General features: G+C 34.2%; 1 protein-coding gene across 2 annotated transcripts in view; it reads right to left on the reverse strand.

Annotated features, from left to right (window-relative positions):
- The window catches only part of CNOT11 (CCR4-NOT transcription complex subunit 11), a 37,407-nt gene extending 11,626 nt beyond the window's left edge, over positions 1-25,781 (reverse strand). Inside the window, exons 1-5 of one of the 2 annotated variants that reach the window (XM_012546165.3) lie at positions 25,250-25,766; positions 20,769-20,933; positions 12,483-12,635; positions 6,493-6,695; positions 5,802-6,004 (exon numbers count right to left, since the gene is read on the reverse strand). In XM_012546165.3, coding sequence (XP_012401619.2) covers positions 5,802-6,004; positions 6,493-6,695; positions 12,483-12,635; positions 20,769-20,933; positions 25,250-25,766 — 1,241 coding nt within the window. Of the gene's footprint in view, positions 1-5,801; positions 6,005-6,492; positions 6,696-12,482; positions 12,636-20,768; positions 20,934-25,249 lie in introns of both variants that reach the window. The other variant, XM_031958823.1, reaches the window with a different exon arrangement.
- Between the last annotated feature and the right edge of the window lie 1,537 nt (positions 25,782-27,318).

Here is a 27,318-nt window from a genome sequence, read left to right on the forward strand (position 1 = left end):
TTGGGTTTATTTTGAATATACTTAAAAAGTTGTTAAAAGTGTCCAATAACGCTAAGATCATAAAGTAAGGCTAAAAAAATGACATCATATAAGTTGGTTTATGGAATTGGGGGTGTTCAACCTGGAGAAGGGAAGACAAAAGGGAATGAAAGAATTGATGTTATTTGAAGGGTTGTCACATAGATAATGGCTAAAGGCTTACTCTGTTGGAGTCAGTCATTGAGATCTATAAGTGAAGCTGTTCAAGCAAAAGCTAGATTTCAGTGATTCTATAAAAGGATAAAATTAAAAAAAATCATTTAAGATCCCTTCTAATTTTAATACAGTTCAACAAATATTAAGAACCAGTGTGCTAAAATATCCTATTTAGGCACTTTGGATCATCAAGACAATAATGAAAAACAGTTCCTGCCTAAACGGAGCCTGCATTCTTCTAGGGACATACAAGCTTAAAAGGCAGAGCTAAAATATGAACTTAAGCTTAGTCTTTCTAAAAATAAACTTATCTTTGCATGTATTTTGAAAATAAAGAACTATTAATTATTTTTAAAAAATGAATGTTGATTGTTAATGCTGTAAAGTTACCCATGTATATATCCTGTAAATAAAAGGCTATTAAATTAAAAAAAAAAAAAAATGAATGTTGAAATCATCTTTATATGTAATTGGGAGTTCAGAGTGCGAAACCAAGATGATGAAGTGAAACCAGAAACCTGTTTAAGTTTTCCCAGTTTCCCTTGAAAACTACATGAAACCAAGCCTCTGAACATAGTCTGGAATGACAGAGCCTACGATTAGAGGAATGAAATTATTTTCCAGTTTTAGCTAGACTGTAAGTACTTCAAGGAAAGTCAATCTTTACTAGATTGAAAGGGGTGCTCAGCCCAGCTCAGGTTTTCAGGAAAGCCAGTGAAGTCTTAATCACAGCAGATCAGCAACCAAGACTCTTAGGCATAGCTCAGTAGCAGAGCAGGCCAGTGAGAAAACCTCTAGTCCCAGCACAAAAGGCAAATTGTTAACCTCAAGAAACTAGGCAATAAGAGGTAGGACTAGACACTAAACAGAAAGGGCCCCTGTGCTCAAAGCTCCACAAGAAACTTAGGACAGAGCCCTCTGTTACCCAGGGGCAGAGTATGACCTTTATGGGAGGGAAGGTGAGAGAGAGGGCATAGGGAAGGAAGAAAAGAAAGGAAGGACTTGACAGCTTCTACAATAAAGGATCAGAAAGCCTGAAATACCATATTCTGGAAGGCAATGTACCTGGAATAACAACCAAGAATCATCTACCTGATGAAACTTGAGCATCATTTTACAGGGGAGGAGATCCTTCTTCAATGAAGTAGAGAATTCTCAATCATTTCTATAGAAAAGAACAGAACTAAACAGAAAATTTGATCAACAAACAAAAGATTCAAGAGAATTGCAGAAAAATAACCAAAAATATCAAAGGTAAAACAGGAGAGATGGAGCCAAGATGGTGGAGAACAGACATGTGAAGTCTTCAGATCAAGACCATATCAAGCCTCTGAAATGGTTTTGGAGTGACAGAACCCACAAATATTTGGAGTCTTAACAAATTACCAGCAAAAGTTTTTTTGGAAGAACTTCAGAAAAGGGCTGTTTCAATTGGGTGGGAAGGCAGGGGAAGAAGAGACAAAGTGAAGGGAGTTAGGTAATCTACCAGGATACTCTTAGCCAAAATAAAGCAGCATTGGCTACTCTGTCCTGGTTCAGAAGCCAGTGGATCAGCAGGTTAGCTGCGGGACATACAAAGCAAATACAAAAGGCAAATGGAGAGCCTCTGATCCCCAGAATAGTATGGGACCATGACCATGACCACCCAGTACAGGAAGAAAAGTCATCAGCACCAACCCAGGGTACCATAAAGCTGTTGCCTGTAGAGGAATCTTGCGACAACCTTCCCTTTGCGCTAACAGTAGACTTCAGCCTTTAAAAATGAGCAAAAAAACTGATCATAGATAACTTTTATGGGGACAGAGAACAGACCTCAAACCCTGAAGATACTAAAGGCAAATTGTCTCCAGATGAAGGCCCAGTGGGTGATATGAGTTGGTCCTCATATCATAAGGCTCTTAAGGAAGAGTTCAAAAAATAATTAAAAAAAAAATCTTAAAAGAGAGAAGAAAAATGGGAAAAGGAAATAAGAACTTTGTAAGAGGGCTTGGAAAAGGAAACACAGAAATTATCTGAAGAAAATTCCTTGAAAAATAGATTTAGTGAAATAGAAAAATCACATAACTCCTTACAAAATAGATTTGAAAAAGAAACCAATGCATTGAAAAACAGAATTTGTGAAATGGGAAAAAAAAAATCCAATAAACAAAATACTTCATTTAAAAGTTTAATTGGTCAAATGTAAGAGGAGATAAAAAACTAACTAAAGAAAAGAATTCACTAAAAATTAGAATTGAATAAATGGAAGTGAATGACTTAATGAGACTTGAAGAATCAGTCAAACAAAACCAACAACAAAGAAAAGGAAAAAAAGAAAAAATAGAAGAAATACTCATTGGAAAAACTGACTGGGAAACTAGATACATGAGAGACAATCTAAAAATTATTAGACTCCCTGAAAACCATGATGACCAAAAGAGGCTAGATATCATCTTTCAGAAAATCATTAGGAAAAATTGCTCTGATGTCCTAGAAACAGAGGGTAAAATAGCCTTTGAAAGAATTCAAAGATCACTTCCTGAAAGAGACCTCAAAATGACAACTCCAAGGAATATTATAGTTAAATTTCAGAATTATCAGATCAAGGAGAAAATATTGCAAACAACTAGAAAGAAATAATTCAAATATCGAGGAATCACAATCAAGATTATCAGTACTATTTTAAAGAATTGAAGGTCTTGGAATATGATATCCTGAAAGGCAAAGAAAGGAACTTGGACTGCAGCCAAACTTCAACTATCCAGCGAAATTAAGCATTATCTTTCAGGGAAAAAGATGGATATTCAATGAAACAGGTCAGTTTCATTTATTTCTGATGAAAAGACCAGAGGAACAGAAAATCTGATCTTCAAATACAGAACTCAAGAGAAGCATAAAAAGGTAAAAAGGAAAGGAAAAAAAAACTTTTAAAGTTAAAAAGTTTACATCTCTATATGGGAATATGGTATGTTTAATTCTTGACAACTGTATCTCTGTTATGGTTATACTTAGAAGATGTAGGTATAATTTGATTTTATTGTGATGATATAAAAAAGAAACTAAAGGTGGAAAGGGAATTGTATGGAAGAAGAAAATGGAGGTAAAATGGGGTAAATTACATCTCATGAAGAGGCAAAAAAAGAGCTATTACAATTGAGGGAAAGAAGAGAGGGGAATGAGCATTGTGTGAATCTTACTCTCACCAGATTCGGCTCAAAGAGAATATCAGACACATTTAGCTTCACAGAGAAACTTGTCTCACCCTACAGGGAAGTCGGAGGGGAAAGAGGAAAAGGGAAGGTTAATAGAAGGGAGAACAGAAGTAGAAGGGGAAAGGTATAAGAAAGGAGAAGGGGCTATAAAAGGGGAAGGCTATGTGAGGTAGGTAGTAGTCAGAAGCAAACTATAGGGGAATTAGGAAAAAGGGGGAAGGAAAGAGAAAAATATAATCTGGAAAAAATAAGATGGCAGGAAATAGAAATTTTAACTGTGAATGTGAATGGAATGAACTCTCCCATAAAACAGATAGCAGACTGGATTAAAAGCCAGAATCCCACACTACGTTGTCTACAAGAAAACACATTAAAAGCAGAGTGATACAGACAGAATAAAAGGTTGGAGCAGAGTTTGCTTCAGCTGAAGTAAAAACAAGCAGGGGGTAGCGATCCTGATCTCAGATCAAGCAAAAGCAAAAAATAGATTTAATTAAAAGAGATCAAGAAGGAAACTACATCTTGCTAAAGGGTACCAAAGATAATGAAATAATCAATACTAAAATGTATGCACCAAGTGGTATAGCATCCAAATTTCTAGAGAATTTAAGAGAGCTGCAAGAAGGATTAGATAGCAAAACTGTACTCGTGGGGGATCTCAACTTTGGTCTCTTAGAACTAGACAAATCAGACCACAAAATAAATAAGAAAGAAGTTAAGGAGGTAAACAAAATGTTGAAAAGTTAGGCGTGATAGATCTTTGGAGAAAATTAAATATAAACAGAAAGGAGACTATATAAAAATTAACCATGTAATAAAAAACATCAATCAAATGGAGAAAGGCTTCTGAAACAGTGAATGCATCTTTTTCAGATCATGACGTAATAAAAATTACATGTAATAATGGACCAAAAAATAAACCAAAAATTAATTGGAAACTAAACAATCTGATCCTAAGGAATGAGTGGAATAATGAGACAACAAAGAAAAAATTACGGGATGAAGCCAAAGTAGTTCTTAGGGGAAGTTTTATATCTTTAGATACTTACTTACATAAAAAAGACAAAGAGAAGATCAATGAATTAATTGGGCATACAACTTAAAAAGCTAGAAAAAGAACAAATTAAAAACTTCCAATTAAATGCTAAATTTGAAAATAAAAGGGGAGATTAATAAAATTGAAAGTAAGAAAATTACTGATTTAATAAACAAAACTAAAGGTTTTATGAAAAAACCAACAAAACAGATAAATCTTTAGTTAATTTAAGTAGAAAAAGGAAAGAAGAAAATCACATTGTTAGTACCAAAAATGAAAAGATTGACTTTGTTTTTACCTTTTTGATTTTTCTCTCTCAAAATGATTTATATGAAAATATGTAAAAATAAATATAAATGTATAACCAAGGGAAAAAAATGTTTTACACGTAACTGGGGAAAATAAAAAATGAATATTAAAACACACACAGACACACACACACACACACAGTGTTTTAGTATGGAGGATATTGTCGTCACTGTAGTTTCTTTTGAAATATGGAGCTTGACTGAAAAGAACTTTTTACTCTGTATTTTCATTAACCAGAATATTTCATGCTTTTACCATGCTGAACATGAGTGTAGGTAAGGTTATTATATGTAGGTAAGGAAAGCCTATTAGCGTATTCCTCAGCTAGAATCCTATTAACTTACTGTCAACTACTAAGAAAACCTTTTTTTTTTCTTTAAAGAAATAAGGATAATTTCACTCAAATTTCCCCTTTAAATCTAAATATACATATTTATATTTGTAAACAAATATAAATAGTTACAGATGGAACATGTAACTTTCAACACTGTACTACTTGTCTGTGTTTCCTTTTGGCCTTCTATTCTGTGCAATTGTGCCAATTGTCTGAAATAAAGTCTTTGGGGGTTATTAGTGCTTGCTAATGAAGGATGTGTTTGAATTTCAACAAGTCAATAAGTAAATAAGCATTTATTAAATGTTTTATTATTTTCCAGGATATGCTAAATGCTAGAAATACAGAAAAAACAAAACCAGTAAGTACTACAGTAGCTGTAGTTACATTAGAAGAGAGAAGGTAGATCAAATCCTAGGTTTTGTTTTGTTTTGTTTTTTTTTTAAGTAGATACACCTGACTAAAAGAAGTAACCTCTGCCCAGACCCAGAACTTGAATTAAGTTTTGCTCACTCCAAGCCTACTACTACTACACTAATCAAAGATGCCTCTAGAAAGGTGTAAAATATAATCAAGGTATAGAAATTTTAATTCTCCTATAAATATAACTATTTGTTTCAAAATTGTATTAGTGTTCCCATTCTAGATATAAAGGAAGCATTTTACTGAAAAATATGAGTCACATATACATACACAGAAAATTTAAGCTCCAATTAAGTAACAAAGAAACACTTACCGATTTACAACTTCCATTGAATGTAAAGACATGTCCATGTTGACCAGGACTGAAAAATACTCTGTTATCTGGCTTGACTGCATTAATTTCAATAGCATTTCTATAGCAACTAGAGGATTATTTTCTACAAGGTCAGGCAGTTTGGCAGGAGAGAGGCCAATATGATAAACGAGCTTGGGATCTTTTTCCAACTCCCCAAGGAGCTACAACAGCCAAATATAAAAGAAAAGTCATACTTTAACCATAATCTTCAAAATATCATTTTTACATACGTAAGACATAAGGCTAGAACACATCTTTGTGAAATAAATTTCCTATAATCTAGACTTCTATACCACATAAAAGTTGGCGACTAACCAATCTAATCATGTCCTAATTCTTTTATTATTATTATATAATATTATTATATAATGTTATAGAGACCTCCCAGTGAGGAAACAATGTAGATGAAGTTATTCTTTGAGGATTGCCATGCGGCTCTGAGAAATTACACGACTTGCCAAGAGTTACATGAATAGTATGTTAAAAAAAAAAAAAGACTTGAACCCAATTTTTCTTCCTAGTGAAGCTAGCTCATTGACTTTTTTTTTTTTTTTTTGCCACTAACTGATCTACTTCAGCTAAATCATTAGAACATGTATTTGAATCTTCAGTATACTCAAATCTGAATTATCAAATCTGAAACACTTACCTGTGTTTGTTGTGGAGAAGACAAGGGACTTTTAAAAGCTTTAGCCATTATACGTTTGATTTCAACACCAGTGCTATTTTTAATACACATGGATTTGTCCCACTGAATTGAATGATCAGGCTCTGTTGGGTTTAACCAAGCAAGTTCATCTTCACAAATATGTAGCGGAGGTGGTGGGCGTATAAATTCTGGTCGAAAGTGACCTGTAACATGAAGACTTTTTTTTTTTTACACTTCTGAATAAAGTATTAAGTTGGGCTCCTAAAAAAAGTGCATTTATTCCAGCATTATATTTACACATGCAACTTAACACAGTAAAACCTTTTGTAATTAAGATATATTCCACCGACAGATTTAGCTGAAACATTATAATCAGAGGTAGAAAAAGGAATTCACATTTTCCTCTAATAAATTTCTACTAGTCTGAGGACCACTAGTTCTTTTCGGCAGACATCTTTTTGAACCCTAATTAGGATCTATCCCAGTTCTAAATATTCTACAAATTTGGTAAATATACCTTGTATCTCTTTATTCAATTAGTAAAATTATTGAATGGGCAACAGTTAAGAAAAGATGTCTGTGGCATGTCAGAGATTTTTCTTCAGGTTAATACAAATCAACCATATTCAGCATTCTTGGGGTCTAATCATTCAGCTAAGAAGTGACCTAGTTATACTGATCTCAATTATGTTCACAAGAATTTTATGAGTAAGTGCTGCCTGCCTTGATAAAAGCTAGGTATTACTATATCTATGCTATCTTCCTGAAACTTCCTGAAGTTAATTCAATATTATTTCTTACTGAAACTCATCCTGACTCTTAAAAACAAAAAGTCCAAGTATTCAGCTGTTCAAGAATTTTCCTGAAGACTGATATCAAGTTGGGAACATCTCTCCCCCTTCACAATACTTCTCAAAAAGAGAAATATATTTACCTCTAGTCTTTGTATACCTCACCTATTTAATACAACTCCTCAAAGATCACTAATAAGTCTTCTGCAATCAGATCGGCATATTCTTTGGGATGTAAGTCATCTGGATCTAGAGACTTTAACTCATTTTTCTTTCTTTTTAAAATCACATTTCTTATATACCTTTTCCACTTTGGCAGAAAAGAGAGATGCAATAGAATAACTGATAAGAAAACTTTTCTTATGTGAGACATTAATACATTGTTGGTGGAGTTGTGAACCTATCCAACCATTCTGGAGAGCAACTTGGAACTATTACTAAAGGGCTATCAAACTGTGTATACCCTTTGATCCAACAGTGTCTCTACTAGGTCTGTATCCCAAAGAGATTATAAAAAAGGGAAAAAGACACATATGTTCAAAAATGTTTATAGCAGCAATTTTGTAGAACTATAATGATCAGCATGATGATTTCAGAAAAGCCTGGAGGGACTTGCATGAATGAAATGAGTAGAACCAAAAGAATATTGTACATAGCAACAAGATTATGTGATGATCAATTCTGATGGACATGACGTTTTTCAACAGTGAGATGATTCTGGCCAATTCCAATAGACTTATGATGGAAAGAGTCATCTATGTCTAGAAAGAGAACTGTGGGACTGAATGTGGATCACTACACACACACACACACACACACACACACACACACACACCATTTTTTGTTGTTGTTTGTTTTTTTTCTCATTTCCACCCCCCACCCCCCTTTGATCTGGTTTTGCTTGTGTAGCATTATAATAATGAAAAAATATATAGAAGAATTATACATGTTTAACATATATTGGATTGCTTGCTATCTAGGGGACAGAGGTAGGAGAAGGGAGAGAGAAAAATTTGGTACATAGAGTTTTGCAGGGATGAATGTTAAAATCTATTTTGCAAGTGTTTTTTTTTTTTAAATAAAAAGCTATTATTTAAAAAAGAAATGAAAAAACAAAAAATTCATTGTAGATGGAAAAAAAAAAAAGTTTTCTTGTAGACAGTTAACATCTGTAGCCAGTGCTCTTATTCATGGTCTGAACACAACTTTAAAACAGTAACCAGTCAGTGTCTTTAACTTTGTTCCATTGGACTACACATTCTGGATTTTACCTTTCCTGACACTAACCATATTAACCTAGGCTACTCTTCTGGATTCAAGTAATCAATAATTCTCTGTGATATGCCTCTTTGTTCCTTAAACATTTTTTTAAAAAATGGAATAAACTGGATAGAAAATTGAAATTGTAACAGTACTTTAAGATGCCCCCTATCCTTTTTTGACTCTTGAGATTATAAATTATATAATTAGAATTTCACTTTTTAAAAAGGCTCTAAATCTTTTTTTCCTTTAGAATTTCTGGTCATGAAATCAGAGAGATCATGATATCTTTTTTCAGGACTTCCTGAAATGTACTTTCTTAAAGTCTAAGGCATATATCTGACAATCATGAGAGTTTGCCCAGGAAAGGAAGTACCCAGTCAAAAAACAAAAGATGGGAACACTATAGGTTTCCTAATGTCATTCTCCCATTGCAAATGTGTTAAAATTTGACTATGACTATGACTATTGTTGTTTGGTGTTTAATTAAGTATAAGGAAATTAAATTCATTTACCTCAACAGACATTTTAATCACCTCTATATATGGCAAAAACATCACCTGTGAATGATTCACCATTCAAGAAATTTATTAATACATTCACTATTATCACATCATGTGAGAAAAATATTTACTCTCTTCCATGGCTATGATTATACCTTTAACCCCAATCAGAAAATGGATGTTGATGGTCACAAATGGGAAGGAATATGATTTGTGAACTAATCACCACAAATGTACATCACAACTAAAAAGATTACCCAAACTACCATACCTTTACTAAGCACCTTCAAAACAAAACCCAGCATTTTAAGAGTCTCTTTCTACCAAAGAATAAAAACAAAACAAAACTTATGATTTCCCACCTTTGTTAAGTTAAAAAAAACTGATTTAACTATAACATAGTTTAACTGAAAGAAATTGTTGATTTTAGCTTATGCTAATAATGTCTCTCTGTGTGCATGTATATATAAATAGAACCAATACTATTTGTTGAAAAACATGTACAATAGATGTTTTCACACATCCTTGTGTATTTAGTGATCAACATTTTTATCAGATGGTGGTTTTGATAAATTTTTTGGTGTGACACCTGATACCAAGCATTTGTATATCACTCCTAGGGGGAAGGGCAAAGACTAGGTACTTAACTGAAAGAAGTAACAGTTATTAGTGGTTTGGGAGAAGTATACCAAAAGGTTCCTAAAGCAAGGAACTCACATTCAGGGATTTTTATCAGCAATGTTGTCCTTTTGTAACATTATCTGTATTTAAAGAAAAACGTAAATATTTTAAATAAAACATTAAGCTTTTCAAAATGGACTGCTGGTGATAGTAATTAATAAAGTTATTTAGTAAACAAGGCTGGTAAAACAAAAGTTTAGAAGCTTAACCTTAAAATCCCATTTGGTCATAGTCTGCCCTTCTTGGAACAGGCCAACAAGTGAGACCTTTCTGCTACCTCTCCCTTAGAACAGCCAAGGCCCATATTAATTATGTACCGGCACAGTACTCTCAAATCTGCAATTTTCTGTTTTTTTGGTGGTACTATTTTTTTTAATTATAGTTTTTTATTTACAAGTTATATGCATGGGTAATTTTACAGCATTGACAATTACCAAATCTTTTGTTCCAATTTTTCCCCTCCCCCAGATGGCGGGTTGACCAACACATGTTAAGTATGATAAAGTATAAATTAAATACAATATAAGCATACATGTCCTAACAGATATTTTGCTGTACAAAAAGAATCGGAGTTTGAAATAGTGTACTATTAGCCTGTGAAGGAAATCAAAAATGCAGGCGGACAAAAATATAGGGATTGGGAATTCTATGTAATGGTTTATAGTCATCTCCCAGAGTTCTTTTGCTGGGTGTAGCTAGTTCAATTCATTACTGCTCTATTGGAGCTGATTTGGTTCATCTCATTGTTGAAAAGGACCATGTCCATCAGAATTGATCATCATATAGTATTGTTGTTGAAGTATATAATGATCTCCTGGTCCTACTCATTTCACTCAGCATAATTTTCAATTTTTTAGGACATTTTGTACTGGCCTAAACTGTATTATCTGAACACCCTAAAAATTCTATATTTTCTGGTGAATATGGGACTTTACCTGCATTTTAAAAATTTGTTTTAATGTTTTTTCAAACAGTGTTTTAATAATTTTCTTCAAACATTAAAACCACCAATGGATTTTTTCAGTCCTCATTCTCCTTTTATCTATTTGACAACATTAAGTACTTCCCCGCTCATGATAGTCATTTCCCTTCGATTCCCGGCTAACGTTTTATATACTCAGCCATTCACCAAATCTTTCTGCTCTCTTAATTTATTTTAATTATCACCTTTAAATAAGTAATTATATTTTTAGAATGTATTTTCCAACTGCCTAATAGGATCTCTCCACCTTAATGTCCTGCCATTTTCCCAGTTAGGATAACTCAAAATTTCAATCATCTTTTACTTCTCCTTTCTAATGTAGTTGCCAATTCTACTTCTGAAATGTTTCTTGGATCTGCCCCATTGTAGTATAACCAATATTCTAAATTCTAATTCTTACATAGTACTGGTTCTCTTAAATCTGTTTTAAAGTACCTAACAGCATCTTTAGTGATATTCTGCTTCAAGTCTATTCTAACTACATTGCCACCAGAGTAACCTAGTGCCCTCTGAGAAAAACCCTGACACAGCAAAATTCCAGAATTGTTTCACACCAACACCAGGTGGTGTTTGAGCTCAGACAAGTGTTTGCAGTACCCAAGTTCTGGTCATGAAGTTCTCCTATGAATAGGACTTGTCTTACTGCGGCTCTTGTAAGAGTCACAGCTCACTATTTAGCCACTAGTATAATGTTCTGAGATTTACCCACACTAAAACAGGTCTTTGACTAGAGGTGGCCCTATGTCTAATTTCCCTCCTCCAATTTCTATAAAGATTTTTGCTTTATGACTACTACCGTTATCTTCTTGGTTTTTAAAAAATTTTTCAGAATTAACTGTAGTTTTAAAAACCTATGAGCTCTTTGGTATTCTTAGAATTAATTGTTGTAAAATTTCTGTGTGTGGTCATTTGTTTTCAGGGTTGATGATACCTCCTTACTTTAGGTAGGTACTAACAGTCACTATTCATTAGATCTTGTCATTCAACCAATTCTAAATCTATTTAATCTTATCATCTAACTCATATCTACCTAGCCAACAAGAATAATGAAAATATTGTCAAATGTCTTGCTGAAATTAATTTCTGATTTACTGATCATGCATGAATAGAAACCCTCTCAAAATAAAATGAAATTAGTTTGGAACAACCCATTATTGAAAAATCTATACTGGTTCATAGGAATCTAAGTTCATGAATTCTCTGCTATGTTACAGAATTTTGCAAAGAATTTAATATGAATTCAACATGCTTATAAATGCATTGTGGGAAAAAAAAACATATCAAGATGAGAAGAAAATGCAATATATCAAAAAGTATAAGAAGAACTAACTATAATTCCAACATGAAACTCAAACCAAGATTAACTATAAGATTCATGTAATACTATTTTATCATTGAAAAAGCAGTGGTATCAGATAAATACTTAAATTATGAATAAACATTTAAGAAACACCATATTTCAGTCTTGGCTATAATTAAAGCTGTGACTACTTATTAAGAATTTATATATATCTTGTATAATAATTACAAGTATATGATAAATTGAATATAGTCCTTGTAGGCAAATATTTAATAATAATAACAGTACATCTGGGTTTATAAAACACTTATATAGTTGATCATATCTTTTTTTTTTTTTAACAAGATTGCTATAACAGCAAGGCAACTATATTCTCAAATTACAGCCATTAAAACATCTAAAGAAACACTGACATTTATATAACAGCACTACAAAATCTAACAAAATGAATATAATTTAATTTATATACATACTTTCAATAGGTGGCTTTGGTCCACTGACTAAAGCTTCTGTGATCTGTGAGGCAACAGAACTATCAAAACCAGAATTTGAAGAATCTGGATCTGGATCACTGAGAATGCTAGGGAAGCTAGCCTTGCTTTGTGTTGGTAATTCAGACTGCCGTTCTGGGGGAAAAAAAAATGAGGCCTTTAAAATAACATAAAGTTAACAGTTTATAATAATTGACAGGGTTGTCAGAGCACAGTCTAAGTCTGAGCAGGCAGAAATGAAACATTTATAGCCTTCCAAGGAAATGAAGTTCCTCCTAGGGTACTGGCAAACAGGGACAATGCTGTCCTAAAACAATTCTTAGTGACAAAATAAGAGGAAAGAAAAAACAAGTTAGCAAATCATGGACTAATTAAGTAGATAACAAGTATTTGACAATAATTTCTAACAAAATCCAACCCATAAAATGAATATGGTTAGTGTCATGAGGAAAAAGGTTTATCCTTCTGGGAGTACTACAACTTTTTATTTCTTCCAGTTTTTATGGAAAGAATTAAGAACACATGCATTGCACGATTCAAAAATAAAAGTAAATTGTATGTCAAATTTTTTGCCTACCAGCCTGGAAAATGTTGCTTGAAGCTAATCAATCCCACTGCAATACATCTGAATTTTAGAACTCCAGAGAGATGTTTTGTGTAGCTAGTTCCAAAGCAGACAGCTGCACTTTTTTGCACTTGTGAAAAAGAATGGATTGGGAAATCTTCAGTCTAGGTAAAGGAAGACTACAAGCTCAGTTACAGTACCTTGTCAAATTTCTCAATCTTTATTTAATTTTTAAATCATAAGATAATAGAAACTGTTTGGGATTTAATTTAATTTCCAGTCTACTGAACCTAATCATGAGAGACATTTATGAAGTGTAAGTGCCCTGAGATAATTCACATTCTGCTGTATTAATGTTCTTTCACTAGCTTTATTAAAGCAATATCAAAAAAAAAAAAAAAACCCACATATATTTCCCTTTCCACAAAGTCTGTGTATATGTCAATATGCTGCTATGTGAATACACTAACTCACTCAGTCTCAAACTGTTCACAGAAAATTCTCCTATAAGGATTAAAGGTATGCTTTCAGACGACATTTAATCTAGCATCCAAAATCAAAATAAAGTCGAAAAAATTATAGAGAAAACTTTATTGAAGTGCTGATTCCTAAATGTTACTTATCAAATCAAATGAATAAAAATATTAAAAGCAACAATTTATTTAAAGATTATCAAAACTGTTTTACTGCAATATTGTATTAGCTTATTGGTAATATGTCCTGTTGGGGTTGTTCAGTTGTTTCTAATTCTTCATGACTTCATATGGAGTTTTCCTGGCAAAGATAATGGAATAGTTTGTCATTTTCTTCTTCAACTCATTTCACAGATGAAGAAAATGAGGTAAACAGGGTTAAGGGACTTGCCCAGAATCACAAAACTACTAAGTGTTAGAGACCACATTTGAATCAGATCTTCCTGATTCCAGGCCTGACACTCTTTTTCACTGTGGAACTTAGTAGTCTGGTAATATCCTACAATCTATTATTCCTATATAATAAGACCAGCTAATCAAAACATAAAGGAAAGAATAAAAGTCTAAATTATCTGCCAAAAACAATTCCTTAAAGATATGGAATAATTTTGTATCATTAAACAGGAATTTTCACTTAAATAATAAAAAACATATGTACTGACCATAAAAAACGGACCTGTGAAGAGAAAAGTACCATTTTAAACAAAGTACTCCAGTTAATCTAAAAAATCATTCAGTAAACAAATACTGTGGAAAATGATACTACGGATTCTTTTTCTCACTCATAGTTCACTAAAGAAATTGATGAACATACTAGTGAATGGCATAACCACCACTTATCTTTTAGTGTATCTAAAGAATAATAGTTTTTATTATGTAGACAGGATAAATACAAGGACTTTTCTTGGTCACAGACACTCCTTTTTCTCCAAGAAAAACAGAAAGTTTGGAGAAATAAAGAAAAGCCAATATAGGTCATGAAAGGAATTTGAAAGATCATACAAAAAGCTAGCTCTCAGTTGAATATCTCACAAATCATTTATGGTCATGCTTTGCCAGATCACATATATATGGTTTTGGTCGTGGAAGAAGGGATGAAAGAACGTAAATGACCTGATATATTTACTGCCAAAAAAAAGTACATGTCTAACTGACAGGTGGTATTGGGCCTGTACAATATGCAGTCATTACTTTGTGCTCTGATCTGAATAAAGGTATCCAGAAGCATGTTACATTTAGGAGCCTATCCAGTATTATTTTAATTTTGAAGAGATTTAGTCAATTGCCTTTAGGCAGAAAGAATCGAAAAGGGGAAAAAAAAGGACCACAAACATTTCAGGACCTCTCTTATATTTTCACAGTGTCATAGGTTTGGTTATAAAAGGTTTCCTAACTCCATAGGAAATATGGAAGTTGGGGGCAGAGATAACCTCTATTCTAAATGACTCTAGATTCTTAGACTGATTTTTGTTATTTCCTGCTGTGTTATGAATGTATTTGCCTCTAGCTGTGTCTGACAGTGATACCAAATGGAAATGTAGCTGATCAAGGTTACCAATGTATCATTAAAGTTAAATTAATTCAGTCAAGAAACATAATATGCCAAAAACGTTTAATATAAAAAAAAATTATTTCAAAATACTAAGTTTATGTGCTTCTTCAGTTAGTTGGTGGGAAATTTCACTTAGAAAAACATCTTGTTTCCCAGTGATGGCAGATAAATTGATTTGAGGGAAGAGGGCTTTCACTAATAAAAGTAATCAATTATATCAAAATACTGGCAAAGTTGAAACTGAAAAAGATGACATCTAGGACACTTTAAGATGAAGGTGGAAATGACTAAATACTTTGGATAAAGAGAAGATAAACAGGAGAAAAGAAAAACATTCTTATCTTATGCTGCTGCTAATACACTGAAAAGGGTGATACAATCAGTTCTCCCTTGAGCATGCTTTCTCTCTCTTACGCTATTCCTTATGATCAAATGCCCCGCTCTAATAATAACTCATCTATCAGCAGAGTCCTTCTTATTTGTTTGAATTTATTAGTTTCTGACATTTACTTTTCTAAAATTTTGATTTCTTTTTTTTCTTCCTCTTACCCCTCAGCTCTCCCCAAGACAGCAATCAATCTGATATAGGCAATACACATACAATAAAATCAAATCACACATTTTTCCATATTAGTAAACAAAAGGGAAACCCCCCCCCCCCCACACACACACACACAAAACACAACAAACTAAACAAAAAAGTGAAAATGGTATGATTCGAGTTGCATTCAGACTCCAGTTCTTTCTCTGGATGTGGATAGCATTTTCCATCATAAGTTTTTTTGGAATTGTCTTAGATCATTGTATTGCTGAGAAGAGCAAAGTCTATCAAATGGTACTGTGATTGTTTATAATTTTCTCCCGATTCTGCTCCCTTCACTCAGCATCAATTCATGTAAGTTTTTCCCAGGTTTATCTGAAATTCACTTGCTCATTATTTCTTATAGAATAACAGTATTCCATTACATTCATATGCCATAATTTGTTAAGCCATTCCCCAAATGATGACATCCCTCCCAATTTCCATTGCTTTGCCTCCACAAAAAGAGTTCCTATAAATATTTTTATACATGTGGTTTTTTTTCCCTTTTAAACGATCTCTTTAAGACATAGACTTAGGACTGATATTGCTGAATTAATGCCTTTTTGGCATAGTTCCAAATTGCTCTGCAGAATAGTTGGATCAGTTAACAATTACACCAACAATAGTGTTCTAATGTTCCACATCCTCTTCAACATTTGTCATTTTCCTTTCCTATCATCTTAAGCAATCTGATAGGTATGAGGTGGTATCTCAAAATTGTCTTAATTTTAAATTTTCGAATCAGTGGTGATTTAGAGCACTTTTTCATATACCTATAGATGGTTTTAATTTCTTCATCTGAAAACTGCCTATTCATATCCTTTGTCCATTTATCAGTTGGGGAATGACTTGTATTCCTATAAATTCAATTTTCTGTGTATTTTAGAAGTGAGGCCTTTATCAGAAATACTGGCTATAAAAATTGTTTCCCAGCTTTCTGCTTCTGTTCCAATCTTGGTTGCATTGGCTTTATTTGTGCAAAAACTTTTAAAAAATTTAATATAATTAAATGTAGTAATCATATTGCATTTTATAATGTTTTCTATCTTTTGTTTGGTCATAAATTCTCCCCTTCTCCATAGATCTGACAAGTAAACTATTCCTTGCTCACCTGATTTACTTATGATATCAACTTTTATGTCTTAGATTATGTACCCATCATGACCTTATCTTGAAATAAGGAGTGAGATATGGTTCTATACCTACTTTCTGTCATACTATTTTCCAGTTTTCCAAGTAAGTTCTTATCCCAGACTTTGATCTTTGGATTTAACAAACAGAAGATTACTATAGTCATTAACTATTGTATCTTCTGTACCTAACTGATTTCACTGATCCATTATTCTATTTCTTAGCCAGTATCAATTAGTTTTGATATTTGCCACTTTATAATATAGTTTTAGATTTGGTATGACTAGGCCCCCTTCCTTTGCATTTTTTTCATTGTATTCCTTGATATTCTTGATCTTTTGTTCTTCCAGTTGAATTATTTTTTTCTAGCTCTAAAAAGCATTATTTTGACAGTTTGATTGGTATAGCACGAAACAAGTCTAATTTAGGTAGAATTGCCATTTTTATTATATTAGCTCAGCCTACCCAAGAGCAATTGGTATTTTTCCAATTGTTTAGATTTGACTTTTTTGTGTGAAAAGTGTTATCTAACTGTATTCATGTAGTTTCTGGGTTTGTCTTAGCAGGTAGACAACTCAAATATTTTATTTTGTCTACAGTCATTTTAAATGGAATTTCTCTATCTATTGGTGCTGGGCTTTGTTAAGTAACATGCAGAAATGCTGATGATATGTGGGGGGTTATTTTATATCTGCAATTTCGCTAAAGTTGTTAACTGTTTCAAATAGATTTTTGGTTGATTCTCTATAACAAACAGAAGATTACTATAGTCATTAACTATTGTATCTTCTGTACCTAACTGATTTCACTGATCCATTATTCTATTTCTTAGCCAGTATCAATTAGTTTTGATATTTGCCACTTTATAATATAGTTTTAGATTTGGTATGGCTAGGCCCCCTTCCTTTGCATTTTTTTCATTGTATTCCTTGATATTCTTGATCTTTTGTTCTTCCAGTTGAATTATTTTTTTCTAGCTCTAAAAAGCATTATTTTGACAGTTTGATTGGTATAGCACGAAACAAGTCTAATTTAGGTAGAATTGCCATTTTTATTATATTAGCTCAGCCTACCCAAGAGCAATTGGTATTTTTCCAATTGTTTAGATTTGACTTTTTTGTGTGAAAAGTGTTATCTAACTGTATTCATGTAGTTTCTGGGTTTGTCTTAGCAGGTAGACAACTCAAATATTTTATTTTGTCTACAGTCATTTTAAATGGAATTTCTCTATCTATTGGTGCTGGGCTTTGTTAGTAACATGCAGAAATGCTGATGATATGTGGGGGGTTATTTTATATCTGCAATTTCGCTAAAGTTGTTAACTGTTTCAAATAGATTTTTGGTTGATTCTCTAAGGTTCTCTCAAAACACCATCATGTCATCTACAAAGAGTGATAGCTTTATTTCTTCACTGCCTAATTCTTATTCCTGCAATTTCTTTTTTCTTCTCTTACTGCTAAAGCTAACATTTCTAGTACAATATTGAATAATAGTGATGATAATGGGGCACTCTTGCTTCACCCCTGATCTTACTGAGAAGGCTTATAGTCCCATTACATATACTATTTGATAGTTTTAGACAGATACTGCTTCTCATTTTAAAGAAAATTGTGCTTATCCCTATGTGCTCTTGTATTTTTAATAGCAATGGATGCTTTATTTTGTCAAAGGCTTTTTCTGCATCTATTGAGATAATCATATAATTTGTTAGTTTTGTTACTGATATGGTCAGTGATGCCAATAATTTTCCTAAATATTGAGCCAGCCCTGCATTCCTAGTATAAATCCCACTTGGTCATAGTATATTATCCTGGTAATAAACTGCTCTAATCTCTTTTCTAATATTAATTTAAATTTTTTGCAATAATATTCATTAGAGAGATTGGTCTGTAATTTTATTTTCTCTATTTTGGCCCTCCCAAGTTTAGGTTTCAACACCATATTGTAGGATTAGTTCTTCATCTATTTTTCCTAATTAATTATTCTTTAAAGTTTTGGCAGAATTCACATGTAAATCCAGCTGGCACTGGAGATTTTTTCCTAGGGAGTTCACTGATTGCTTCTTCAATTACTTTTTCTAAAATGGGGTTATTTAAGTATTTTATTTCCTCTTCCATTAATCTGGGCAATTTATAATTTTGTAAACATTCATTCCTTTCACTGAAATAGTCCTTCCTACTTTTTAAATAGTGAGGTTGTCAATAAAATATCTATCAGTTCCCTAAACCTCTAAATTAAAAGGAAAACATGAAGTAAGGGAAGGAGATCTGCTAAAATTCAACAGAGTGATGGTAATTATTATAAAAAAGTTTCTAAGAAAATCTATCTTTGGTCAATATTCCTTTTGTGATAGGTTTATGTTATTTCATTTAATTACTTGTTTTCTGTATAGAAAAAGTGAGAAGATAAATATATCCCTTTACTGAGTTATTAACAACTCATATATTTTCTTTATTAACATCTCATACTGTGATTCTTATTTTTTTCTCTCAGGAATAAAATCCCTTTAAACAGTACTGATCAATTTTAATCATATTCCAGGAAAAGTAATCCATTTAACTTAGTGAAAACTTTAGCATAGAAGAGGTGGCAGAATCCAAGGCAAGAGATCAAAATTGATCAAAGATCAATTCCTGGACCAGCTCTTTTCAGTACAATTTCATTATTGAGTTTGAGACAAATTTCCATATCAAACACAGCCATATTTAAAATTACATCTTACTGGCAGAATGATCCTGAACAGCTGCCTTGTCTTAACCAAAAAAAAAAAAAAAAAAAAAAAAAAAAAAAAAAAAAAAAAAAAAAAAAAAAAAAAAAAAAGACCAACACTGTATTGCAATGTTCATAATTATCTGCAAAAAGCCTACAAGAAATTAATCAGTTTTTGAAAGAAAACAACATGACAAAGAAATCTACAAACTCCCTTGTTCCAATCAGCTGCCAAAATTATCTTCCCCAAAACAGTTACGACTATGGCATCTCCTGCTGAAGTATTTTCAGTGACCTAACTTATGCTAGAGTAAATAAAGATTTCTTAGCTTGGCAATTATGTATCTTCTGTTGGTCCATTCCTTACTTTCTTGACATGTCAAACATGCTGAAATGTAAAGTGTGAAGGGAAGCAAAACTGAAATTGGCATTGCTTCTCCAGTATACCATGCCTGTGATAGATTCCTCTTTATCCCTCCCTCTTAAATCCCTTTCTTTCAGGTGCCACTTTCTTGATGATGTCCTTTCTTATTCCTGTTTTCTCCTTATCACCCTAATTTCCTTCTTCTCAAATAATCTCATCTTAATCAACAGTGCCAATGTTTTAACATATGCCTTTCAATATGGTACTTTTCTTAATTCTATGGATGTATTGCCAACATCTAGCATAGTCCCCTCAGAAACAGTAGGTGCTTAATAAATATTTGTTGAGTTGAAGTAACCTGCCATTATAGTGTATTTCACATAACTGGCTAGTGTTTAGATTTTCATATTACAAACTCTGCTTAACAATTTAAGATTTTTAAGGCACTTTCTTGTATGTCACCTAAAGAAATATTATTTCTATGACAAACTATTACTGATTTCATTAAAGATATCAATCTGTTTTAAAGAGAAAATAATTTTCTGCATTAGGAAACAAAGGCAAGATTTAAGTGTATATGTTTAATGCAAAATAACATGTTATGAGAATAAGAAGTTATTACCTTATAATTGAAGAATGTTCCTATTAGCAAAGAAAGCCTTTAAATTACATCCAGTATTCCTCTGAGGCAATTAAGAAAACAAATGATTTAGTCAAATTGTAAGATGGATTCATTTGATATACTGTTAAGATGGAAAAACTTGAAAAATATCAAAATTATAGGTATTGTGCTCCAAGTACACATTTACCTTGATCTGTGCTTTAAGGACAATATATAAATTCATCTTTTCAAGTTTCAAAGAAGTAATTATATACTGTTTGTTTTCTTACCAGCTAATGCTAGCTGAAGCCCACTGATATCCACTGACTGGGCCATGTTTCCTACATCCATTAAGGCAATCTGTCGAGGTGTCTTTTTGAAGAGTTCTCTTGGTGGGGCCAGCATTAGCTGGGAAAGAAAAAACTTTTCTGGTGGAGTTATAGGAGGCAAAAATCCTGGGGGGGGAAAAAAAAGGCTTCAATAAAATTGCTAGGAAAAAACTTAAATCTTTCAAAATTACTGATATACTCAAACATTTGGTAAAATGCTTAACATGTGTGAGATAAGGCTAATTAACAGGAATATAAATATAAATGAAAAACAGACTACTCTTGAAGAGCTTACAATCCATTGAGATGACATGTACATAAATATCTGAAATGGATAAAATACAAAGGGAAAGTCCAGGTAAAGGGCTATGAAAAATTTAAGGAGAAAAAAGTCATTTTCAGTTGGACTATGGGAAATGGGACTTTGAGGAAGGCTTGAAAGGAAGTTGCCCTTAAACCTTTAAGAATAGCAGAATATTTGATAGAGGAGGTGTAGATGGAGATAGAAAAAAAGCAGAAAAAGAATGGGGAAAATTAAGTAGATAAGGCTAGAAAAGCAGGATAGAACCAAACTGTGGAGAGCTCTGAATAAAGATTGTAATATACTTTATCTGGCTAATCATAGAAAGTCACTGATATTTTTAAGCAGAAAAAGGTGATATAGTTGGGAGAGGGGAGTGTATTAGGAAAATTACATAGGGAACATTATTGGATTGGAAAAGGAATATCCTTAAGGTCAGACATCAAGGAAACCTACCACCTTCAAAGTTTGTTCTCAATTCAAAATTTAAAAAATGAATTCATGTTCTCATCTGTCCTTGAACATCCTGAATGAACTCAAAGTCTTGTCTTCCTTTAAAAATCTTAATGTTGAATTTAGGAACACAAATATTACTTCAGTGTCAATTGCAGGGTTTATGTTTCTATTAAACTAGTGAAATAATTGTGTAGTTGATTCAAAGCCCTTTGTATAGATGTTTGATTCCCACAACAAAACTGTGATGTCACAGGTATATCACTCTCATATTTACAAATTTAGAACCTCTTTAAGTTTAGTAAGATTAACTGACTTAGATATAAAGTTGTTCATAAGTGTCAGAGAAAGAATGTGAATCTAAACTCTACTGACTTCAGTCCATTAAACTATAATGCCTCTGATAATTCACATAGGCTGGAGGGAAAAGGCATCACTCCTACCATCTCTCCTACAAGAGGATATTCTATTGGATCTATGGGCTTTTAATCCCACAAAAGTAATCTGTGAACTATAATTAAATCAATAAACCTCATAGATATCAAAGTCCTCCAAATCTTAAACAAGAGGCTCAGGTTTTAAACTTCTTTTCTAAAAGAACAAAACTGAATCTAGCTCCAGGTTATCAATCCCTACCTTTGCTGCACAGCTGTTCATTTTATATGTGGCATGTAGTAATCTATGTTAGAAAAAAAATACATGGCTGTGACCTTGAGTATGATCCCTACTTTCTTACAATGTTTAAAATGAATGAAGATTTAAGACTACATATAATGAAGGTGATTTAAAAATTTTATGTCAAATCATAAAACTTAACTCTTATAAAGAACTTGACTTCTTAATATTTAGGGTTGGAAAGTATCTTGGAGGTCTCTTAGTCCAAATCATTTTGAAAATTGAGGTCCAAAGTAATGAAGCAAGTTGCTCAAAGGTGCCAATATAGTTGATAAATAACAGAATTTAGATTAGAATACCAATCTTCTACTTCCTGATCAAGGACTATTTCCACTAGGACATACAACTAGGAAAGTACACTTTTAAACAAATTTTCCTAAAATTCTCTTATCTCTGCTTATTCACTCATCTGTGGGAATTAAAAATTAGGGTAGAGCCAATTTGTTTCATGCTAACCCAAATAAAAGTTACTCTTCATTCCAATCTTAACAACAACTTAGCCCTATTATAGCCAATAAAGTGAAATTCCTAAAATACAAGCCTGACAATGTCACTTGTTGACTCAAAAAGCTCTAGTAGCCATTAGTTGTATAGTACCCTACTGTTTCTAACCTTCTGCAGCTAGCTTTGCAGATATTGTACATTATTCCTTTTTATGCATCAATGTTCTAGTCATACTGATCTCCTTACCCTTAACTGGCCTTTGTACCCAGACCATCTGTCAATGGGTTTGGAATCTACCCTCCTCATTTCAATTCTTCTGTTAGAATCTCTAGTTTCTTTCTAAGTTCAGTTAAAGTTAAAGTGCCACTTCCCATAAGAAGCCTTTCTTGATCCTTCTGGTACTAGTATTTACTTTTTCAGAAATTACTTTATGTAACCTTTGAATTTAATTATATTTACACTTGTTAATTTTCTAAACAGAATACAAGTACCCAGAAAGAGTAGTATTATTTAATTTTTATCTTCGGATTCTCAGTACCAAGCATAGTAACTGATAGTTAATCAATTCTTATTTATAGATAATTAACAAATAATAGGTTCATAATAAATGCTTATTGACAAATCCTAAAATTATAAAGCAGTGTTTTCTTAGGCATGAATTTTCCTTGAAGATGAATCTTCAGTTAGAACATTCATGTGAACCAATAAATTCACTTCAACAAGCAGGTATTAAGTGGTCACCACAGGGCCAAACACAGAATCAGGAGACTAGGATTGGATACAGAAATGTGAAAGTGTCTGGGGCAGCTAGGTGGTAAAGTGGATTAGAGTACCAGCCCTGAAGTCAGGAAGACTTGAGTTCAAATGTGACCTCAGACCTTAACACTTCCTAGCTGTATGACCCTGGGCAAGTCACTTAATCCCAACGGCCTCAGCAAAAATAAATAAATAAATAATAAATTTTAAAAAGGGAAAGTCATCTGAATAGAGATAATATTTAAGCTGGATGGGGATTCCTAAGATCACAAAGAGTAGAGACAGAAGAGCCTCCAAGGCAGAGCCCTTTGAAGAAAATAACAGAAAAAACCCCCATGGATGACAACTCAGCAAAAGATTGAAAAATTAATCCAAAACATCATACTGGAGGAACATTCTTTAAAGCATTTACTTTTTCTATCTTTGCAACTACTTTAACATTTCATCCCTTCATGTTTTACAAGACTGCACATGTATAAATAATCTCTATAAGATTGCTCAGTGTCTTAGGGAAGGAGGGAGAAAAAGATAGAATTTGGAACTCAAAAACTTAAAAATTTCATCCTTTCCCTAGCCCCATTCAACCTACCAAGAAAAAAAAAAAACTTAAAAAAATACTAAGTGGACTGATGAAATATAAATAAAGACCTTATGTTTATTCCCCTCAACTGTCTTACATCTATTCCAGCTTCCAGAAAGGAAAACTAGCTTTGTGTTCGTTTTTCATAGTTTCTAATGAGTACTATTTTCAAATTAAGTCTCAATTCCCATTTTAATTACAACTCAAGATTTGGGAACATAGTAAGATTCACATTCAAAGGCAACTGGAACAGAAGAATCAATTTCCAGAAATAAGAGGGACTCAAAAATTTGAGTTTGGAACAAGAACCCACTTTTGCCTTCATGTTTAGATATGGCAGGAAAAGGCTTCCCAATGTCTTTGAAAAGACTGTTGCAAGATTTTAGTGTCTTGTTTTTTCAAACTATATTCCCACTCCATTTTACTTCATGTTCTTGATATATAGAAGATGCGGGAAAAAGCCAGATAATGATAATGCTTATCATGTTTTATTAAACTGAAATTCAATCCTCCAGGCATAGACCCACCTTCAAGATTAATCTGAGACATCTCTGCAAAGAATAGGTAATTTCTAAGTTGATTTTTATGGAAGAGGGGAGAAAGGGGAAGAAACTCCTCCAAAAGAAGTATGTCATCAGTCTTAATGCAAGATCATAAAAAAGAAGAGAAACAGAAGTAGGGCAGACCCTACCAAACTTTTGCTAGTGAAAATATGTGGCCTCTAAATCATGCCTTCCCTCACAAATAGAAAAGTAGCGCCCCATCTACATGATAATAAAAAAAGGGCATTTTTATGGACTGAAGAGCTGTATTTGAGACTCTGAACTACTTTATGGTCATATAGCTAGAGGTTCTTAAACTGAAATCTGAACTTTTGGTAGTTGTATTTCAATATAATTGATTTCCTTTGTAATCTTAAATATTTTAATTTGTACATTTAAAAGCATCCTTCTTGATAAGAGGTCCATAAACTTCAAGAGTCTGGCTAAAGATTTATGTCATACAAAAAAGGTTGAAGGCCTGTGATGTAGGACAACCTCCTCATTTGTACAGGTGAGGAAAGAGACCCAGTGGAGATAAAATGACAGGTTCAAAGTCACTCGTGGAGTAGAACCAAGATTAAAATCAAAGAGACTAGAAAACGGGATCAGTCTCCCGCAAGACATGCTCTCTCTCTTTGGGAGTGCTTCGGACCGGTGGGGGAGGAGGTGGGAAGCTGGCAGAGCTCCGTACCTGAGAGCGGGGGCCGGTCCGGCTCCTGGCCCCCTCGGCCAGGGGACGCTGGGTTGAGCAGATGGGCGAAGCTGGCTGCAAAGGGGTTAGCGGCCAGGGGCTCAGTGCGGTACATCTCCCAGAGCAGATAGAGCGCGGTGAGGCGCTGCGCTGCGCTGGGCAGCAGGTCTGGCTGCTGGAGCAGCATCACCAGCACCGAGCCCAGGCGAAAATGGTCCGCCTTGCTGAAGTAGTGATGAAAGGCACTCGACAGGCCCTCGAAAGTACTGCCGCCCCCGGCCTCCTCCGAGATGATCCCCAGCAGGCTGGAGAGCTCTTTCGGAGAAAGACTCATCCTGCCCCCAGGGCCGCCGCTGTTGCTGTTACCGGCGCCGCCGGGACCGAGGCCCCCGACCCCGCCACAGGAGCTCCCGGGGCCGCCGGACCCGGGACCCGCCGCCGCTGCCTCCTCGCCCCCCCGCGACTCCGAGGCGGCCAGGAGACTGCAGGGCGCCGGGCTCCCCCCGCCACCGGGCATCAACCCCCCCGCCGCCTCCTCCTGCCCCGCGTCCTGGTCCCGGTCCCGGTCCCGGTCCCGGCCCCGGCCTGGCCTAAACGCCCGGATCCGTCGCCTCCGCCGCTTCCGCCCGGCGCCGCCACCGCCACTGACGCCCAAACTCCCGCTCCAGCTATCACGGCCACAGCCGTCCGGCCGGTTCTAGCTGTCGTAAAGACCCGCCGTTAGACGACAGTATCGTAAAGCACAACTCGTAGAGTTGGGAAGAGGAAGGAGAGAGCCTAGAATCTAGGATACTAAGCGGCCGAGCTGGGAGGAGAAGCCAGGAAAAAAATTACATAATGAAGGGGCGTGGTCAGAGGGAAGGAATGGAACCGAGAGAAGGCTAATTGGGAAGCGAAAAAGTAGAGAATGGGGCGGGGCCTGAAAGAAAAGGCGGAGGGTCTAGGAAGAGAGTGAAGAAGCGAGACAGAAAAAAAGGAAAGAGGTCCGGATCCTGGGGGAGGGGTCTGGGGAGGAGGCGGGGCAAGTAGAGACAGGTGGTACGACTACTTCTCCATTCTCGGGGGAACCTCTGGGAGAGAGCAGCTACGCAACAGCAGTTGCAGTAAAATAGCGGTTGAGCATTTCTGTTGGCTGGATGAATGATTTATCACTTTTCCGTCTTTAGTCCATTAAGTCGTGTCCTACTCTTCCCTAGCTCATTTCATAGATGAGGAAACTGAGGCAAATAAGGATTAAATTGCCCAGGTTTATACGGGTTATTGAACTCTAGAAGGTGAATCTTTCTGACTGGAGGTCGGACTCTATCTACTATGCCACCTAGCTACTAGAGCTTAAACCTGCACTGAGAACTTTTTGGAAACTTCATATTTATTAGATAAGAGCACAGATTGTTTCCGAGTTGTGAACAAGCTTTGGACATCTTCTCCTTTATCTTAGGATCCTTTCTAGTAATCGGTACTCTCCTTTTAGCACTCTTTCTTTATCATGGTTTAATATATCACCTTTTGCATCCTCCCTGCTAACACAGTTTTCCCTTAAGCCAGTTTCATATCTGGCTTATTGTTGACATCTTCTGGATTCTCACTTCCACTGCCTTTCCTTTCTGAATGTGAGTCCTTTAACACCCAACTTAGACTACAAGAGAAAAACTTGTTTTAGAATGGCATCCAGCTCCTTTTTACAGATGGGCAAAATGAAGACCACAGGAGGAAGGGAAATGATTTCCCAAAGTCATCCTATGATTCAATGCCAAACAAGTTTTCACTCCCAAGTCAGCATTCTAACAGACTTCTCTCCTGGACAACATCTGCCTTAATTCATTTGTTTTTAAAAATGAAGTGAATGGAGATTTAAATCAGTTTGGAAAATTTTTATTTTATTTTATTTTAAAAAAATTTTTTTTACAGTTGACTTTTTATTCACTGTAAGACTGCTATTTTTTTTTTTTTACTTAATCTTAAAATATGTTCTAAAAGGAAGTTGAATAAATTTAATTTATTTTAATTCACAAAAAAACTTCCAACTCTATATCAAAAGGAATAATGTATACAGTAGAGTTTTTGTGAAG

This window comes from Sarcophilus harrisii, chromosome 3, assembly GCF_902635505.1.
Source record: "Sarcophilus harrisii chromosome 3, mSarHar1.11, whole genome shotgun sequence".
Lineage (NCBI taxonomy): Eukaryota > Metazoa > Chordata > Mammalia > Dasyuromorphia > Dasyuridae > Sarcophilus > Sarcophilus harrisii.